Source organism: Euprymna scolopes, chromosome 2 (assembly GCF_053919585.1).
Source record: "Euprymna scolopes isolate OS-2025 chromosome 2, ASM5391958v1, whole genome shotgun sequence".
NCBI classification, from domain to species: Eukaryota; Metazoa; Mollusca; class Cephalopoda; order Sepiida; family Sepiolidae; genus Euprymna; species Euprymna scolopes.
Window position 1 is genome coordinate 26,085,461 of NC_136483.1, and position 16,493 is coordinate 26,101,953.

The window sequence follows — 16,493 nt, forward strand, 5'->3', positions numbered from 1 at the left end:
TGCCGAATCCAGTCATTTGAGTAAAAGTTTGTTTATGCTTCAAGTTTAATATCTATTAAGGAAAATGCATTATCAAAAAAAAAAAAAGATAACAAAATCAGCTCGTATACAAAAAGAATTCATTTTTTACTGAATTTCTTAAGAAAATGAGAAATAAAGAGTTAATGAAAGCAAGTTCATAAAATCTAAGAAAATTCTAGGTGAAAAAAATTTTAGTAGACGTGTTTATTTCAGCTGCCACCACGTGAGTTAGTATGTAAAAAATGGATAGACATGTGTGTGCATGTTAGCTAGTCTGTTTTTTCATCAGTGAAAAAGTATGTGTAGGGACGTGTGTGTGCGAGAGTTCAATGAGCTGTGTTTTGTAGTTCTTGTGTGTGCTGAGGATTTCAGCCTTAAAGAACTACTGGATGTATGCACATGTGTTGAGTTTAAAAGAAATAAAAAAAAAGAGGAAGAAAGGTGTGTGTTTGAGTTTTTATATTATATACAAAACTTTGGCAGTGGATATTCTCACATTTGTGGTTATCTGAAAGAAACTGTTCATTGGAGATTTTGTGCAATCAAGAGTTGATATGTAAAAACAAAATTCACTGCTGCTGCTTCCCATAGATCTTCAAATATTTATGAATGTTTACTTTAACTCATTATATAAATGTATGTTTATATGACTGGCTGCAGTTTCATGTGATACCCAGGACAAATTCTATTAAACACATAGCTTGGACTTGAAGTACTAAAGTTCAAATTAAAATGAACCTGAGAGTAATGATAACTATACATTGATCCCACACTCTGCAAAGCTCCTAAATGGATTGTGAATAAAGAGTAATATATATATATATATATATATATATATATATATATATATATATATATATTAAAACATTAAAATAATAGCCATTGTTTAAATATTTATGGATACATATAGGACATAAAAAAGCATTACAATTCGCTAGTATTCGTATTAATATTCATATAAAATCATAGAATTACATTAATAATTTTATTTTTTTATATGGAATGGAACGATAAAATTGTCATCCTAGAAAAAAACGACACGATTCCATTTTCATTTGATGAAAATCGGCTTTCTTTCTTTGTTGCAGACCTTCTACTAGTTGACCAGTTGTGTAAAAATCACTAGAGCACTAAAAGTTTTCTATCATGTCTGAAAGTGACACAATGTTCAATGAGCGAGATCGGAGATGCGCTGCTGTACAACTCATGTTCTCTACTAATCCAAGTTATGATAACAGGACCATTGCCAGCACCTTCAATGTGCAAATCCGGATGGTTCAACGTTTGATGACATGACCAGGGTGATGAAATCAAAGTTTTCAGCCACAGTTATGGTCTTTGGTGCGGTTTCAAGTGAGGGCCACATCATGCCACCTCACATCCTCGAAGTAAGCCTGAAAGTCAACACCAAAGTGTACCTGGATGTGCTACAGAGTGTGCTGATCCCCTGGTGCAATTAGGTGGCCACTGGCAGGCCCTGGGTATGGCAGCAGGATTCAGCGCTGGTCCACAAGTCCAAAGAGACCCAGGATTGGCTTCAGGAGTACTAAAATTTTCTACCCTTCTCTTAATGACCCCCTTCCTCTCATAACCTGAACCCCTGGACTACTTCATTTGGTCATATGTTGAGAACATCGCTAACATGACATCCCACAACACCAAAGACAGCCTGATCGCCGCCATCTGCAGAGTATTCACAGAGATCTCGCCGGCACTTATTGAAAAGGCATGCTCCCAGTTCCAGACCTGTATTGAGGCAGTGATTGAGGCTGAAGGCAGCTACATTAAATAGATGTCAGCTCTACTACATAATCAAGTTACCCGAATTGATTTTTTCGTTAAAAGTTTTAAAATAAAGCTATAGTATTATTTTTTTGGACGAGAAATTTTATCATTGTATAAAAATTATCACCTACCTGTTTTTGGTTCTGAACAAACCAGAACACGATGAGTGGTCTATTATTTAAAAAGGGTTAGGAGGGTCTTACTAACTACTCCCCCATTTTATACCTATGAAATCTTTGTATATAAATATAGCTATGAAAAAATAAGATTTCTAATAATTTGGGGTTATTTTAAGTAGAATGGCTCCTAGTGTAAATGTCGTACTGTGGAGCAAATAAATAATTCAATGTATACGTTCTCTCCTAAATCAGTAAAAAAGAGCTCAAGATGAAAGTAATTTTTCTTTTTCTCCCTTTTAGGTAAATGGATTTTCCTCACATTAAAATTGACCTTATTTCTAATTCTGTTATTGTGCAGAGACGAGTAAATATTTTCGATGTATAAACTTATTCAGACATTAAATCGATCAACAACAGATTCAAATGCTAACATTTTCTATTTCCTTTTCCAACAAAAATTTTTATTTTTTACAAATCATTGAAAATAATCTACTCATGTACAATTTATGCCTCAACTTAAAATCTTTTTTGCTGCCAAAAAATATGCAGAAATTGCCCAGGTTTTTACAGTATTTTTTTTTTAAGTGACAACTCCTTTGTAAAAAAAAAAGTAAAAAAAAAACTGCTATATTTTATTAAGGTTTATTGTTAGCAAAAAACAACCAAATGGTTTTAATATGGTTTGGCCAGTAAATTGGATATTTTGATTTCCTAAGAACAGAAAACATTTTTAACAAGATCATACATACCTTGTAGTATTTCAGTTCATCAATTAAAGAATCCTCTACATCAGTTAAGACTAAATTTTTTCGATGATAATATCTGAAAAAAATTGTAATATTTTATTCTTAAGGTTCTTTTTATACATGTACAAAAAAGGAGACTAAGATGTTCGTTGGGAGTCTTGGTTTTAAGTTTATTTTAGAGAAAGAGAGACTAATTAGTTAAATTAGTTTTTCTTTTTTTTTTTTTTTTTACTCTTATTAACCCTAAACAAGGCATATCGCCACGTGGACGTAAAGAGCTAATATTTGAAACCATGTCTACAGGAGAGTATGTGAAGAAATGAGTGAGGTGTCTGTTCACATAACATTTAAATTTTTGCATGTTAATACAGTTATGGAAGCAGGAAACAAGGAGGAAATTCCAAAGTTTAAAAGTCTTTGGGAAGAAACAATTAGAGTTAGAAGGCTTTCCGGAATCTAGAAATCTCTACAGTGAAAGGCTGGGATTTTGTTGCTAGACAAGTTTGTTTGGGTAGGTGCATCAAAGGAGTACAAGGGCAATGAGTTCATCAGAACACATTCCATTAAAGTAAAGTAAAACAGGCACAGGGATGCAACACTGCAGTGATGTGACAGGGTTTGGAGCTTGGTTCGTAGTGCGGGACTTATTAGATTTGAAACTCTTTTTTGGACTCTGTCTAAGATGGAGAGATTAATGGTAGCTGAACCAGCCCAGCTGTGGCAACAATACTCCCTGCATGGGCGAATTGTGACTTTGTAGAGATATTATATACTCTCAGGTGTGAATAATTTTCTAGTACAGTAGAAGGAATCCACCTTCTTTGCAACAGTTTTGGCAATGTCCTCCATGTATTTTTTACAGTTCATATTGCATGTGAATGTTAAATCAAGGAGCTTGAAAGATGGGCTCATGTAGCGTGTTATTAATCATGGCTATTGGTGGTTGAGGAGGCTTGTTGTAAGTCTTAAAGGAAAAAAAGCTTAGTCTTAGTAGTATTAAATGTTACCATCAATTTATGACTCTATTCTACTAAAGACTGAAGGTCGTTTTATAAGGTTTCTGCATTATCTTAGATACGTGTACATTTGTTTTTACCTCATGTCTATTATAGAGCATGGTGTCATCAGCAAATATATCCATCTCAGACACAATATTATCAGGGAAGTTGTTTTTGGATATCAGGAATAATAAAGGTCCTGCATTAATATCATGTTGTTTAGATGTACGTCCTTGGAGGACAACCTAGATTTTTCTTTTGTCTAAGAATGATCCGATTATATTACATATTCGTCCAGAATTTTTAAATTAATTGCTGCAAGAATTTCATATCAGATAGATATTATGCAAAGTCTGGAGAGATGGATGTGCTTAGACTTTCTGTGGATTGTGTTTAGTTAAAGTAATGGAAATGTATTAGTTGACTGAAATAAAGTTTAAGTTAAAACTGTTATTGTCTAGTTTCCTTCTGAAGAAAAGACTTTCATTTTAACCACTGATTCACACATAAACACAAAAAAAAGAGTCAGGTAATCATTACTATTACCAAAATAGATTATTTTAAAGAAATATTGTTTGGAAATTATTCAAAAATAGCTTATTTTGCTTTACCTACTTATTGCGACTTATTTGTGTTTAAAAACAAAAATAAATATCTAAAAGAAGTTAAACAATTTAATTTGCTATCAAATAATTTGTTTATGTACTTGAGTAATGGCTGAACATGGATTATGTTATTCAGTCACTGTTTATAGCAAATCAAATTACATTAATTTTATTTTAAATATTACATTTTTTTATGCAAATAGATCAAAAACGAGTAAGCAAAGCAATATAAATTGTTTTTCCCAACTGAATTTGTTGAGAAAAGTTTTTCATGTCTCCATGTTGTTCACACATTATAGAAAAACATTTTGGATTATTCGTGTTACTGTTCTCATCTTGACTGTTATTTTCACAATGTTTCAGTTGATGTGTCCTCCAACCTTCTGCAGTCATGGCCAGATAGAAGTCTTAAGTAATTCACAATTCTGAGTATCGCCCGCACTGAGGATTGAATCTTCAACCTCTAAAAGAGTGTCACTTACAACTGAATTTTACTGAATACTTTATTCATTATACTATGGGTCCTTGCAAAGTTCAATAAGGTATATATATTGTGAATTACTTAAGACTTCTATCTGGTCATGGCTGACAGAACTAGAGCATCCCTGTGGATTAAATAAACGGTTCTGTTCAAAATTCTGTGCAGATTCGAAAGTTCAAAAAGATTCCTGAGTTCGATAAGACATGATAATTATCTCTCCCATGGTGAGAAATGTGACACAAGAGTCAGAAAGTGGGATTGAAAAGTCAGCACTCTTGACCTGCAAAAAATGCCTGGGCAGCCCTACTGGCAATCTCCGGTTGGAGCATCTCAGGTGATTAGCAATTAACTAATCTGTTCTCAAAAGGCAAAGATGAGAATAATAGTCCAAATAATATAAATTATCAATTCTCATCTCAAAAATTCAGAATCATAAAAAACATTTCATCTCATGTTTTCACACTTTTATCGATACAAACGATAGTTTGCATCATTAAAAACAAACAACACAACAATTCAGTCAGATTAATTAATACGATTGGTGATAAGTAGATGATAAAACATCAAATTGTGGATGCTGATAATTGTCCGTGTGCTTCAAGATCAGCATCATCATCATCATATTTGATTTAGTATCTATTTTACATGCTGGCATATGTTGGACAGCCTTAAGAAATTGACTTTTATCTAACATATCTCTGGATAGGTGTTTATCTATCTTTCCAGCAAGTCCATATTTATTACTTCCTCCCATGCTTTCCTGTGTCTTCCCTTATGAACTTTACCTGCTACTTCATCCAAAAAGTTTTATTGTTGCTATATAATAATAATAATAATAATAATAATAATAATAATAATAATAATAGCAGGGCCCGTTTATCAGCATTGCCCGGTTGACACAGGCGCCCCCCCCCCAACCTCATAAAAAATTTAAGTACAGTTTCTGTTGTTGTTGTTGTTGTTGTTGTTGTTGTTGTCAGTGGCCAACTCCCAACCTCCTCATGTTAAAAACAGCTTTCGGAATAGACACCCCCAACCATCAAAAAGTACTTGTCTCTACCAAATTTAAACGAGATTTTCGTAATCAGCATAGCTGAAAACTTAAAAGTCGTCATGTTTCAGAAAATTGTGGAGGTAGAGCTAATATAAAAATTTATCCACAAAAAAAAAAGTTATTGTCTTCTGTATAGAGCGACGGTAATCAGTTTATATATTCAATTTTTTTTTTTTTTTTTTAGCATGATTGCAATATATAGAGTGTGACAACAATCAGTTAATATGTTTAATTTAGTTAGTTTTTTTTAGCACGATTTTCTTCTGCAGAGAGCGACACTATATTGTATAATTTCTGCAGCATTTGTTTATTCATTGTAGAAATAGATTCTGGAATATGCAAATAGTCAGGTATCAGCCAATCAAAATGGGCGGAATTTGAGAATGGAGAATTTATTATTTTTGAATCGGGAAATGGAAAGATTATGTTATGTGTATGAATGTAATAACGAGTCAATAGCAATGCAAGCATAATATCATAGAAAAATATAGAATTTGACTCAGTCTCAACTGGTAGTGGTGGGAGCACTAAATATTAAGAGAGAAAAATAGGAACTTCTTTTGTAGATGTGGCGATTGTGATGGTGTTGCTCACCGGATATAATGTAGCATTTTATTATTATGAGTGAATGTGGCAGAAATGGTGGTCGTAAGCTACATAAGATAGATCAATACAAAGTCTGGTTAAAAAAGTTTTCTTGTTGCAATATTTGTTTCAGAACTAATGTGTGTGAAGGTCAAACCACTGTCTTTTTTTTTTCTTTCTTCACAGTGAAATCAGTTAGGGTCCTTATTCCCTACATTGGCCCAACTGTTCTACATGTACTAACACAGTGTTTCTCAGCCAGGGGAAAATTTACCTCCACTCTTTCCAGGGAGGGGGGATTTCAGGTGGGGTGAATTAATCAGAAGACACAAACTGGATTCAGGACTGCAAAGAACAGAGTGTGCATTTCCCATCACTACTAAAAGAATTTTCTCTCTACTAGCATTTGTGTTAAATGCTATTATGTTAGAATTAGTTATTATTGTTAGTATGAATGCACATTTTGAATCAGACATTTTCTAAAAAGAAGGAAGGGATATCATTTTGATGCATGATGAAAGCATTCACGTACTAAAAAAGGTTGTACTAACCCAAGTAGTTTCATCCATTCTTTAAACATGGCCAGACCATCAGAGTCTCCTGTTCTGCACACATCTCTCTATACTGTTCAGATTTAATCTTCCTCTGAAGTCATCAGAACTAAGCCTGTCCTTAAGAGTCACATTACATATCAATCCTATCATTCTTATATCATTTCTCGCCATGCAACACATATCCTCAATGCTCACGGACCAAGTTTCACTTCTATACATCTCTGGATCAACAGTGGTAATCCTCTGATAGTTAATAATGGCAGAAGTTTCCTGAACTTGTTCCATCCACTACTATTTCTTGCAACGACATTATCACTTGCTTCATCCTGTGTTCCAATGGTATCACAAAGAGCCAAGTACGCCCAAGGATGGAGTACTGTTGCCACATCTAGGTAGGACCTGCTAGAAAGATCTTATCCTGCCGTGACAGAATTCAAAATCGTGGGGGATGCCCTTTTCCCTTCCCTGCAACCTCTTTCTCACAGAAGAGATGTTGCAAGCCTGTCTCTGATTTATCCTTATTTTCATGGCAAATGCTCTTCTGAGTTCCAACCTATGCCCCCCCCCGGCCTGACTTTCATGAAAAGCACTCATCTAGCTGGAACCACTATCAATAATTTCCCTTACTCTTTATCTGTGCCTAAACCTAAATATAAATTCCATGAACAAAGCTTTTTTCTTAGAACGGCACATCTGTGGAACTGTTTCGTTTTTCTGCTTTCCAACTGACTACAATATGGTCGTCTTTAAGTCCAACTTGAACAAGTTCTTGATGAGCCGTCCCCTTAAGTAATCCAATTTACCAAATTTCCACTATTAACTATTACTACAATATTTTTCCCATTGACTATTGTACACTCATTAACCCTTATCCTCGAGTGGCCTCTGGGCCTTGATAAGTGGTGACTTCTTTGTAAAAAAAAAAAAAAAAGTGAAAACTTCCTAACAACATTAATAGCTTTTATCATCAGATATACTTTGTTCACATGCGAGTTCTCATTTCCATCGTTTTACAATTTTGTTATCTTCCCTAAATCCACCAATAATTCCACCGCGCTTCTTGTGTACCCAATGTTTACACAAAAAATTGAATTGCACCTGAATCTCTTTCCATAAACTTAGCAGGGAAATATTTTTCATCACAACAACCACTGACCATCATTTAGATCTTGGTAACATTCACTTTCAGATTTTTTCTTCCCATAGCATTTCTCCAAATCTTTAAATTAACAAGTAAGTATTCCATTATTTCATAGACAAGTACTAAATCATCAACATACTGCATCTCTTACAGACAATTTGTACAAAACTTTCTATAGCATTCCTCCATTTTTTTTTAACTTAACTTGTAGACATTCATTTATTTAAAAGACATCGACAAACTGTATCTTTTCCAGATAACCAGTACAGAACTCGTTGGACAATGCTTCTAATACACAAATAAAAAGCAACAAATTCAGTACAAAACCCTGATGGACTTCTAGTTTTACATTAAAGTTGTCATTAAATGTGCTATAAAATGGCATTCAATTTGAAATGATTTTTTTGATGAATGCATTCATAAGTCAAAGCAGGTTTGTAAACAGATTTCTAACGATGTTTTACATACAACTGAAACAATATGGTATATAATTAATTTTTGTCTGCGTTTATGGACTTCCAATTTTTAGTGTGCATTTAAATGGATAATTAGACATGGTCAAGCAGACAAGAAAGTCATCCTTAACATGAGAGAAAAGGGAAGGAGGGGTCTTTCACATTATCCAAGAGGAAAATAATCATTATCAGAAGGAACTATATCTTGCTTGTTACCATTGTCTCATCCGTGGAAAAGAAACCGAAAGTCAAAAAGAGCGGACAATCTTGATTATAACCCTTTTTTTTAATTTCATGAAAAAGGTTTGAACATTGAACAAAACATCAACATTTTGAACTCATTAAAAAAAAAATGTGTTAAAAAGACTGACATTTTTTCTGCAATGTTAAATCCCTTTCTAGAAGTATTTTATGAATTCGAGAATTTGTGGCATATTACTTTCATTCTGAAAAGATTTTTTTTCTGCAAATGTTTAAAAAATAGATAAATAAAACAACTTCACTTGCTGATATGAGAAAAGCGGTTACATCCTAGGTAACTTCCCAACATAATGTAGACTCAGTCTTCTCAACTCTTTAGAAAACAATTATTAATCAATTTAAATTGGGTTTTTTTTTGGGGGGGGGTGTAGATTTCAAATATATATTTAAAAATGAATATTAAACAATTTTAGTATATATAAGTATATAAAAACCGTGTTTTACTGAAAAAAAAAGTACTCCAAAATCTGAAAATATCAATTTTATTTTTTGGTGCATAATCATGTGTTAAAGCAACTCAAAAAAAATTTTCAATTAATAGACTTATAAATCGAGAGATTCTTACGGATATTGCCGAATCCATCCAAGATTTTCCATAGAGAATGGAATATCCACATTGGCTGCATGAAAGGAACATGGATCTGGTGACAGCAGCAGAGGCTCACTACTAATATGTAAATGTTCATGGCATAAAGTTACTCCCAATTCGGAAGGATCAATTAGACCCAAGACTGAAAAAAAAATAAAATAAATAAAACATTACAAAAAAAAAAAAACATTAAAAATAAGAAAATTAAAAACTAGACTTTTTGTTCTTTAAAAACGGGAAAAAGGTTTTAACCTGTTGACTTAGAATAAGAATTTTATGCCAACTTGATGGTTGAAGATAGTTAATTTTGTGCTCATTTTTTCATCAAATACCATAATAATTCTACTGCATCTTATCATAGAAAAGGTTCATTTAAAATTTCAGCCAGGTCAGCCTAGTAGTTTCTGAGAAAAAGTGGAATAGGCAAAAATAAATACAATATAGATCGTTGTAGTTGTAATAATATTTTCAGTAAAGGAGCAAACTTCAACGCTGGAAATACATGAGTCAAATAACAAAAAGTCAAAAGATGAACCTCGAATTGCTCTGGGTTAATGCTGAAAAAAACATTGAAAGATATATTTATAATTTGCATGACTGAAAGAGTTATTTAGGTAACTAATTCCTATTTCAGTTTAATAGATTATTTCAAGTTGAAAGAACACCCGCTCAAGCCAGATTATTTTGTTTTCTTCACTCTTCGGCTAAAGCAGCAGAAGTCTTTTTCTTTCTTCTTTTTTCACATGCATATGATGTGGCATACAAAAACAAAAAAACCATTGAGTAAAAAATCTGTTTAGATTTTATTATTTGAATAATTGCACTCACTCTAAATGGCTCAAGGTTTGTTTCCTAACCTCGAGTACATGTTAACCATGGCGATTTATTTCTCTATCTCTCCACACCATTACCACACATGCCGAAACAACACAAGAGTATTGTTCCTTTTTTATTGAGCTTTTCAGACAAGCAAAGTCACAGGTTTTCAACAATCGCTTTCAGAGAATCTCTGGTTTGCTTCTGCATGCAGCCACTGTACATTTGTAATAAAAACATGCCAGTCACAGACGTTTATCTTGTAGCTTCTCTGCACACTGTCATCATATTCCCCTCTGATCTGAAAGGCGGCATCCTGGTAATCGTTTCTATCAAGTGCTCCTTTGCAAAGGTAGGGTTTCCACTTCCTCTTCCAATTCTTTCTTAGGTAAACTATACAACTCACAATATCTTTTTAGGTAGTGTAGAAAGTGAACCTTGGCTTTACTCTCGATAGCTTCATAACTCTCACTTCCCTTATTTTGTCTTTTAGTTCTCACATTCAATGAGCAAAGGTTCTGACAAAGGAGAAATATTGCTGTTTTCTGGGTCAGAATCTATCAGTATAACGTTTATAGTTGGTTTTGACCTTGAAATTTTTGGGCTTTTTGCATCAAGTGGCTTCATGTTTTTTCTGGAGTGATATCCTTTAAAAAAAAAAAAACTATGAATAAGACTCTCTAACCTGCTTTATGAATATGTTGTGCTGTAAAAATTTTCTTATGCCTGAGATTATTCTATATGTGTACAAGGCCATCATTTGCCCATGCATGGAGTATTGTTGCCACATTTGGGCTAGTGCAATTGAAATGGATGGCTCTCGTCTTGGGGAGGCTCATTGTTTTTACAAGCTTCTGGATTTGACCTTTACTCCTGATCTGAAATGGAACATGTACATCAAATCTGTTGCCAGGGAAGCTGGGAAAATGGTGGGATACTTCTACCGCTCCAGAAGATATCTCACTACTGACGCAATTCTCTATCTGTATAAAAGCCATGTACGTCCAAGGATGGAGTACTGCTGCCACATCTAGGCAGGAGCTGCTAAAAACAGCCTATCCTGCCTTGAGAGAGTACAAAATAGACTTCGTGGCTTAGTGGGGGATGTCCTTTTCTATTCCCTGCAACCTCTCTCCCACAGAAGAGATGTTGCGAGCCTGTCTTTGTTTTATCGTTACTTCCATGGCAAGTGTTCGTCTGAGCTCCAACCTCTGGTCCCCCCTCGCCAATCTTTCACGAGAAACACCCGTCTGGCTGTAACTACTGTCAATAATTTTCCCCACTCTTTATCTGTGCCTAAATCCAAACGTAGATTCCATGAGCAGAGCTTCTTTCTCAGAAGTGCACGAGTGTGGAACTCTCTTCCGTTGGCCTGTTTCCCACCTGACTACAACTTGGATGTCTTCAAATCCAACATAAACAAATTCCTGACAAACCGCCCCCTTAAGTAAGACACTCTATCAAATCTCCAATACTAATGATTACAACAATACTATCTCATTGATTACTGTACACGCAATAACCCTTATCCCTGAATGGCCTCCGGGCCTTGATAAGTGGTGACCCCCATGCAAAAAAAAAAAAAAAAAAGTGCATCTGCTACTAGTCTTTCACTCCTGGACAAGGTTAAAAAGTCATCAACCAAACTCCAACCTCTGTCCCATTGATGAAATGTGACACCCCTCTTCCTATTCTACAAGTATTTTAATAGTATGGTGCTTTAATGAACCTTGTACCTCTTCGACGTAAATACCCCCAACTAACCCAACAAGCAACAAAATCCCACCCCTACTTTGTAGAGAGCCTTAGTTGCCCAAAAAGCCTTCTACTCAAACAGTTTTTTCCCACAAACTTATTTTATTTTATTTACTTATTTTTTTATTTTTGCTCAACACAATATAAATAAAATTTGGGCAGGAGCTGCTTGGTGTGCCCAATTCTGCCTTGATAGAGTTCAAAACCAGCTTCAAAACCTAGTAGATGATGCCCTTTTCTCTTCTCTGCAACATCTTTTCCACAGAAGAAACGTTGTGAGCCTGTCTCTGCTCTATCAATATTTTCATATCAAGTTCTAGTCTGAGCTCCAATCTATGGTCCCCCATTGCTAAACTTTCACAGAAAACACTTGACTATTTGCAACCACTATTGGTGAGGACACTGTTATGAGAAAAGTAAAATTAATGGACAAACAATAAATAAAGAAACAACGCTCACCAAAAATATGTAACTTACAAACTGTTTGAATTTATTATGTACAACTGGTACAAGATCTTTTATGAGAAAGTCAGGAGGAGAAAATTTCCACACGTTCATACAGCCTGGTGTCCCAAATGAAAGAGACTGAGATAGAGATAAAGAGAAAAAAGGTTGATATCACCACCTATCGGTTTAAAAATACAATCCTGGAAATAAGGGGTGATAACTGTATATATCTCAAACTTAAAGGAGTTGTGCATGGTGTCCGTGTAGTTTGACAAGCGTCTCTATAATACTCCCCTCCCCAGTTAGACAGAGGCTAGGAAATGCTTATAAAAAGAACAACTACACAAACGAAGAAAGTTCAGGACATGTCAAAGTCTGCATACATGTGTGGAAAAGTTACATGATGACCACAACGAGTTGTGTAGGCTGCAGGTGCAAGGGTGGGTGCAAGGTCTGGAGCAGACACAATGACGAGTTCTTGATTGGAAAAACTGATTGTAGTAGGTGCTGAATTCAATGGGTTTTTGAGAAAATCTGGTTTGACACAGTCTATTGCAACAGTGTCTCACTTGCCATTATGGTTGACAATGAAGTATTTATTGCAGCGTTCGCATCCAATGTATGGTCTGTCATAAAGGGGTTTAAAGTGATGTGGGAGTGCAAGTGGGTCTACATGATTGTTTGCGTTCTTAATCTGCAAGTGGGTCTACAGAGTCCAAGAGTGTGCATGTCCATGCGTTCAAGGCTGAATTGTAGTTCAACAAGCGTCTCTATACTACCAACAATTTCCCCTGCTTTCTATCTGTGCCTAAATCTAAGCAGAAATTGATTCCATAAAAAAAGGCTTCTTTCCTAGAACTGCCCGCCTTTTAAACATTTTTCCACTGGCCTGCTTTCGAGCTGACTACAATATGGTCGTCTTCAAGTCCAATGTAAACAAGTTCTTGCTGAGCCGTCCCCTTTAATTAAATTGTGCCCAATTTCCACCATTACCGATTACAACACTACCACCTTCCATTCATTAACCCTTATCCTCGAATGGCCTTCGGGGCTTCATAAGTGGTGACTACCTTGTGAAAACCAAATAAAAATACGTGATATTTTTGGTGTACGATATTTTCTTTATTCTTTCTTCATTTTTGTTTTTTAATATAGGAGAAATTCTGGACAAGCACCTACTTGGTTAATTTACGTGATTTTAAGTAGACTATTTTCTTACCATCACGACGTATACTATAAATATTTTTCTTTATTTTTGTCTTTAAGGCCAACTTGTCGATGTGTACCAAATAAACACTCACCTTTCAAAAGTTTATTTTTAAGGGTATTCGGACGGATCTGTTTTGAACGAATATCGCATTTAAGTATTTTTTTATGGTATTACGACCTTTATTATCCAATGTATTCTTTAATGATTTTCATTGTTCAATAAATTTGATATTCGTTCAAAACATACCTGAAAGAATACCCCCAAAAATCAACATCAGAAAGGACACATCGGCAATTTGACGGAGGATGGGATGGGTTTTTTTTTGTTTGTTTGTGTTTTTGTTTTGTTTTTTGTCTTTGTACATGACAAGCACATGTTGTATCCCTCAATATTTAAAATTATTTTAATTTCCAGAAAATATTTCAAAATGAAAAGAACAAATTAAACGTCAAATTTTCTAGCGATTTTAATGGAGGCTAATATTGTGTGGGGAACTATTTCTCGGTGTTCACCGTTTCTATTGAAAAGGTAGATTTGGCATTTCGCATTAAACTTTCCGGGCACATTCACGTATCTATTAAAAGTAGATTTAGCAAATGTCCATGCACCGAATTAAAATAAACTCAATCTCACCGTTGGATTTAGAGGTACCGATCAGATACAAGAGCACAAATTTAGAATTACAAGTTATTTATTAATTACAAAAAAAAAATAATTGACAGCATTTGCAAAGGTTCGGATTAATTTTAGGGTTTTTTTTAATTTTTTTTTTTTTTTTTTTGTAACGATTCTGTACTTTCACCTAACAATTTAATAAACAAAAGATACCGTAAAAATTAAATTAAATTTTAAAATCATATTTAAAAATAGCACGGTCCATAAACTGCATTAAATTCCGAATAAAATAAATTAAAATGCTTACCCGTTTGAACTTTTCCTTTTTGAATAGACATTTTGTGTGTGAGAACTTAAATCAAATATTTATATTTTTTACGAGGGGAAAAAACTTTTTTTGTGTGTTCCAGCAATAATTAAAGGTATTATTTGCGCTCTTTTTTATCGTTGTTTTTGTGGTGTACGTTTGAAGAAAGCTCCGATAATTATTTTTTGGTTAGTCGTATTCCTTTTTCTATTTTTTTTTTTTTTTTAAGATAAAAAGGAATAGCTTTTAAACATTTCTATGACAGAGTTTTGTTTCTTGCCAACTGTTTTTAATTTACGAGGAGAAGAAAGACTCATTAATGTCAACCTAACCGCACAGGAGTAGGACGAATTATTTTGCGTAAACAATTTGTTTTTTGTTTTTTTCTTTTCTTTTTTTTGTTTTTACATCGTATTTGACGAGAGAGGAAAAAGTGGCCCACTTGTCACTGAACCAAGTGTGTTGATAGAACGAAAATAAAACAATCTATTCACCGCTCTAATAAGTAATTTATTATTATTCATGTCATGATCGCATGAAAGAAGGTTACTCCAGTTTCACAATGATATTGATTTAGTTTTGGGTAAAAATGTGTGTACTAAACACCCTGAAAAACTTAAAAGTAAAACTGTGCTTATATATAAAAGGCACTTTATGTGTGCGTGTGTATATGTGTGAGAGACAGGGGGAGAGAGAGAGAGAGAGAGAGAGAGAGAGAGAGAGAGAGAGTTTCTTATAGACTCCAAAACGGCTGGGTCGAATTTTTTACGTTCACACAAATGTACTTTATGTGTTTGGTGGTGTTCTGTGAGATTTTCTCTCACAAAGTTTTTGCGTTTGGAAGAAAACCAAACAGAAAATTACAACAAGCTCACCTTAAGACTCCAATGTAAATTTTATTAAAGTAAAAAAAGGTCCATATTGCAAAAGATTTGTCATCTTCAGCTATCTGCCACTTTGGGCTTGTAACGTCCCCGCAGGGAATAATAGTTTGTCTTCGATAAATACTGGGTAGAATTCCCACTGACAAAGAATGCGCTGGTTGGAGTTCAGGTGTCTTCAGCAGATGTTAATTTGATTAAGCCAATCTGGTCCGCAGATCCAAAATTTGAACAATTGTTCGAACTTAGAGGTAGTAATACCTCTGGTTAGAAGATCTGCTGGATTGTCCGGCGAAGGAACATATTTGAATTTAGGCTAACCTCCTCAATAGCTTTGTTTATATCTAATACACAATTTTCCACAAAAATATTCTTTCTTGAAGCTTTCCCATTTAAAACCCATGACAGGGCTACTTGTGCATCATACACAAGAAAAAATGATTTGATCTTGATAGGCATTAGAACCTCCAAAACCTGAGGAATAACATTAAGGGCTAGAAATATAGCACACAATTCCAATACGGGGAGTGATTTCCCTTTAATGGGAGCCACCTTAGCCTTGGCAAATATCCAAGAACACTGAGCTCCTTGCTTGGCATACAAGGAAAACCCATAAGCATGCTTAGAAGCATCACAAAAACAAATAATTTCAATTGGGGAGTCCTCCAGGAGTATACATCTGGGGAATTCAAAGTCCCATATACTGTTCAACTCTTTGGTATGTGCTTGCCACGAGGTGATAAATTCTTAAGGGATTTGCTGATCCCAAGATGTTATTTTTCCATAATTGGCTGATAATAATCTTCCTCTGCACAGTGACAGGAAGAAGCAATGCTAACAGATCATAAACACTCGAAACTTGAGATAATATCCCATGTTTAGTATTGGCATTTTCGTCTATTACTGTGGCAGCAATTTTAAAGGAGTCCCTTTGAGGGGAATATTGATACCCCAGCACATTTTCATAGGTGGGGGAAGGAGATGTAATAGTACCATTTTCCATCATTTTTCTTTGCAATATCATGCAACATCACAAAAATAAAATAAAGATGTTAAAATAATAAAAAA

At 34.5% G+C, this 16,493-nt stretch overlaps 1 protein-coding gene across 1 annotated transcript in view; it reads right to left on the minus strand.

Moving 5' to 3' along the window:
• LOC145289970 (N-acetyltaurine hydrolase-like) overlaps positions 1-15,124 on the minus strand; it is a 29,213-nt gene extending 14,089 nt beyond the window's left edge. The window contains exons 1-3 of the mRNA XM_080136451.1: positions 14,545-15,124; positions 9,371-9,536; positions 2,675-2,747 (exon numbers count right to left, since the gene is read on the minus strand). Coding sequence (XP_079992577.1) covers positions 2,675-2,747; positions 9,371-9,536; positions 14,545-14,575 — 270 coding nt within the window. The 5' untranslated portion in view covers positions 14,576-15,124. The remainder of the gene's footprint in view (positions 1-2,674; positions 2,748-9,370; positions 9,537-14,544) is intronic.
• Between the last annotated feature and the right edge of the window lie 1,369 nt (positions 15,125-16,493).